Here is a 4,252-nt window from a genome sequence, read left to right as displayed (position 1 = left end):
ACAGAGTATTAAATGAAAGATTCTGCAATACCGCTCCTGGGAATATACCCAGAAGATGTTCCAACTGGTAATTAAGGACACATACTCCACTATGTTCATAGGAGCCTTATTTATAATAGCCAGAAGCTGGAAAGAACCCAGGTGTCCCTCAACAGAGGAATAGATACAGAAAATGTGGTACATTTACACAATGGAGTACTACTCAGCTATTAAAAACAATGAATTTATGAAATTCTTCTGCAAATGGATGTATCTGGAAGACATCATCCTGAGTGAGGTAACTTAATCACAAACAATGTCACTTGATATGCACTCACTGAGAAGTGGATATTAGCCCAGAAACTTAGAATACCAAAGATACAATTTGCAAAACACAAGAAAATCAAGAAGAAGGAAGACCACCGTGTGGATACTTCATTCCTCCTTAGAATACAGAACAAAATATCCATGGAAGGAGTTACAGAGACAAAGTTTGGAGCTAAGACAAAAGGATGGACCATCCGGAGACTATCCCAACCGGGCATCCATCCCACAATCAGCCACCAAACCCAGACACTATTGCATATGCCTGCAAGTTTTTGCTTAAAGGACCTTGATATAGCTGTCCTGTGTGAGCCTATGCCAGTGCCTGGCAATTACAGAAGTGGATGTGCTCACAGTCATCTATTGGATGGAACACAGGGCACCCAATGAAGGAGCTAGAGAAAGTACCCAAGGAGCTGCAACCATATAGGTGGAACAAAAATATGAACTAACCATTATCCCAAGAGCTCATGTCTCTAGCAGCATATGTAGCAGAAGATGGCCTAATCAGCCATCATTGGGAAGAGAGGCCCCTTAGTCTTGCAAACTTTATGTGCCCCAGTACAAAGGAATGCCAGGGCCAAGAAGTGGGAAGGTATAGGGAACTTTCTGGATAGCATTTGAAATGTAAATAAAGAAAATATCTAATAAAAAAATATAAAATAAAAAAAATTAATTCATTCATTAATACATTTATTCATTCATCCTCACAATATTAGGGCTAAAGCTAAATATCTCTGTGTTCAAACATCCTGTGTGTGGCTGATAAAGTCCATTTTCTGGCTTATCTTTGTGACTTCCTTTGTGTCCTCATGTGGCAGAGCAAAGGTAGAACATAATTCTAAGGACATTCATCACATTCCTGAGAGTGGATCTTCATGACTTATCCACCATCACATCTGGGAACATGGACCTCTAAGTTCTCTTTCTACCATCAAACTGAAGGATGCTCCTCAACATAAAATTGGAAGAAGCTTTTATCCATATGAATAACACATGTGGAATGGGTGCATTCACAGAGAAAAAAAGATCAGTTCTTGTCATGGGATAGAAGAAGAGGTGGTTGGGAGATGACTTGTTAATGAGTACGAGATTCCTCATTTGTATGATTACAATGTGTACAGAGTGAATATAGACAGCAATTGTACAGCACTGTGAATGCATGGATTGCTCAGTTTAAAATGCTAAGAATTATACGAGGTAAGATCTGCTTCATTTAATGCAAAGACGTTTCACACCTTCCCCAAAATCATAGGCTCTCTTAATCTTGAACGAACTTATTTTTGCATATATTTACAATAAAATATTTTGAAATGTGCAAAATACGCTTCACACCATATAATCACACATATATGCATCTATATAAATACAAGTGTGTTGATACCATTTCCTTTATCCTAGCCACAGATTACTTCTCTGGTGCAATAAAAGATGTAGTTACTAAGGGATATCATCTTTATCAGATGGAATGAAAAAAAACAGAGTCTAAATTTTATCATCCTTCTATGGTCCTTTATTACCTTCAGTATAAAATGCGTAGGGTCTGTACTGCTTTCCCACATGTTGTCTGTGCTATTCCTGGCTCCCAGCTGTTATTCACTCACATATGTTCATCAACACTACCTTACCCCTGCAGTTATACAAATGTCATGGGTACTCACAAATTTACCCTTTGGTATACATTGCATCATGAGGATGAAAGCAGTTACAAGTTTTCAAGGATCTCTTAACAGTCCAGTCCACCAGAAGATGATTTTGCTCACTTACAACCAGACAGGATACATGGCAAATTTTCTGAACTTCCACATCCTGATTTTTGTTTTCTTCTTTTCTCATTTCCTTCTTAATTAATTAAAACAAGTTTCCATATGTAATATCAATAGACTAACTTTGGAAACTATTTTTATTGAAATTATATTTTTTGTGCAATATATTCTGGTTAGGGTTCCCCTCCCACAGTCCACCATTCTCCACATTTCTTCACCCACCCAAATCCACACTCTTTGCCAAATGGGAAAAAGAAACAATGAATACATTGCAAAGAAGAGTAAAGGAAGAATAAACACAACTCTACTTCACTTTGACAAAGGAGACAAGTTGTTAACAATGAAATTGCTCCCCATTCTGGAGTACCACAGGATTCTGAACACATGCACATGACTTGGACTCCTCAGATCACCGGCTTGCTAAACATGGACCCAGACACTCTGTGTGAAGGAAGGAGCTGACCAGGAGATGAACAGTGAATGACTTGGGAGCAAACACAACTGGGAGCAGGAGAAAAAGAAAACGCAGAGTAGAGAGGAAGAGATGGGGTACTAGCAAGTGAGAGAGATGAGCAACTAGAGAATAGGTTGGATGCCACATAACACAGGATGGGGACAGAGAAAGAGTGGAAGTCTTCTTTCATTCCATTGCTGTGACAAGCACCATGACTAAATGCAATGTAGGGAAGGAAAAGGTTTCATGAAGGTGGCAGGTCAGAGTTCATCACTGAAGACTGTCAGGTCAAGAACCCAAGCAGGAATCGGAAGAATAGGTAATTCCGGATTGGATTAATTCACCCGGAAAGATTGCTGGGGGAAGGGAGGGCTTCTATCTTGTAACCTGGTGAATGTGGCTCAGCAAGCTGTTTACAGAGAGCTGCAAACATATGGGATGGATTCTTAATATGATCTTGGGGGTGGAAAATAATAATGGAAAGACATTCCTATGTCAGAACAATGACATTGCGGGGCTGGTGCCTGTCATAGGTATGCATGTATTCTCATTCCACAGAGAATACATACACACACACAAGGTCACATAAAAGCAAGGCATCATGGCTTGGGTTTATGGTAGACTGGGCTAAAAGTTTAGGAGTAGGGTTACAGGTTTACTTTAACAGTAGGGACACAGATTGCAAGGCTGATGTACTGCCTATATCCAAACAACCCTGGGAGCAATGAACATGAAGCACTTGTGTAACTGTGTCTATTTGTATTCCTGGGAGGTTGGAGGGGATCTAGGGGCTTTATAAGAAAGTCCTGTTGAAGACAGGACAGTAGTGAGATCACCCTCTTGGCAATGACCTCAGAATGAAGCCCTACACAGCCAACTGCTGAGAGGCAGCCCCACAGACTTCACTTGTCAGAGACACTAGAGAGGGCAAGATGTTCTCTTGGTGTCTTAGGACTACTCGAGGCTTGGGCCTCAAGAAAGACAATAGGGAAGGCCATGGTAGTGTCTGGAGGCACAGGGTTCACTCTTGCCTTCAACGCCTGGGGCCATTTTCCAGAAAGCGAAAAACTGTGACCAAGGGTAACCAGGACCAGAACCACACAGACCAGGTAAGCACTCTGTTTTTTAATCTGTGTTTGGCAGAATGATGATTTAGGAAATCTTGGAATGAGAGGAACCAATGAGAATGCTGCAGACCTATGTCTATTTGAGTCCTTGATCTTAATCTTTTCTCCCGGTGAGAACACTTCTGCCCCACAGGATCTGAGGGAGCCACGTAGAGAGTCTCCAATCAGTGCAGAAATGGTTGTTAAGTTGGTGAACAACCTGGTGCCTTCAATTCAGGAAGGAGACCCCTTCTTTGTCCCTACATTTCTCTCCACATACAGAAGCTTTGTCACCCCACTACAGGTACTGGGCCTACTGTTCATGAAGTGAGTGCCCATCTCAAAGCCTATAGTTCTTCAATCCTATTACTGGTTCTGGGATATATTCTCTCTCCAGATATATATATATATATATATATATATATCTGTGTCTCTCTGCCTGTCTCTCTGTTTGTCTCTGTCTGACTCTGTATCTCTTTGTCTCTGTCTCTCAGTATCTGCCTCTCAGTCTCTGTTTGTCTATCTGTCTCTCTGTCTCTCTGTCTCTCTGTCTCTCTGTCTGTCTCTGTCTCTCTGTCTGTCTCTATCTCTCTGTCTCTCTGTCTCTTTCTGTCTGTCTCACT

At 41.1% G+C, this 4,252-nt stretch overlaps 1 protein-coding gene across 1 annotated transcript in view; it reads left to right on the top strand.

Moving 5' to 3' along the window:
• The first annotated feature begins 3,376 nt into the window (after positions 1-3,376).
• The window catches only part of LOC110285137 (ral guanine nucleotide dissociation stimulator-like), a 1,891-nt gene continuing 1,015 nt past the window's right edge, over positions 3,377-4,252 (top strand). Inside the window, exons 1-2 of the mRNA XM_021151133.1 lie at positions 3,377-3,632; positions 3,784-3,956. Of these exons, the coding sequence (XP_021006792.1) occupies positions 3,456-3,632; positions 3,784-3,956 (350 nt within the window). The 5' untranslated portion in view covers positions 3,377-3,455. The remainder of the gene's footprint in view (positions 3,633-3,783; positions 3,957-4,252) is intronic.

This window comes from Mus caroli, chromosome 18 (assembly GCF_900094665.2).
Source record: "Mus caroli chromosome 18, CAROLI_EIJ_v1.1, whole genome shotgun sequence".
Classification (NCBI taxonomy): Eukaryota; Metazoa; Chordata; class Mammalia; order Rodentia; family Muridae; genus Mus; species Mus caroli.
This window is presented reverse-complemented; position numbering and strand designations above follow the sequence as displayed.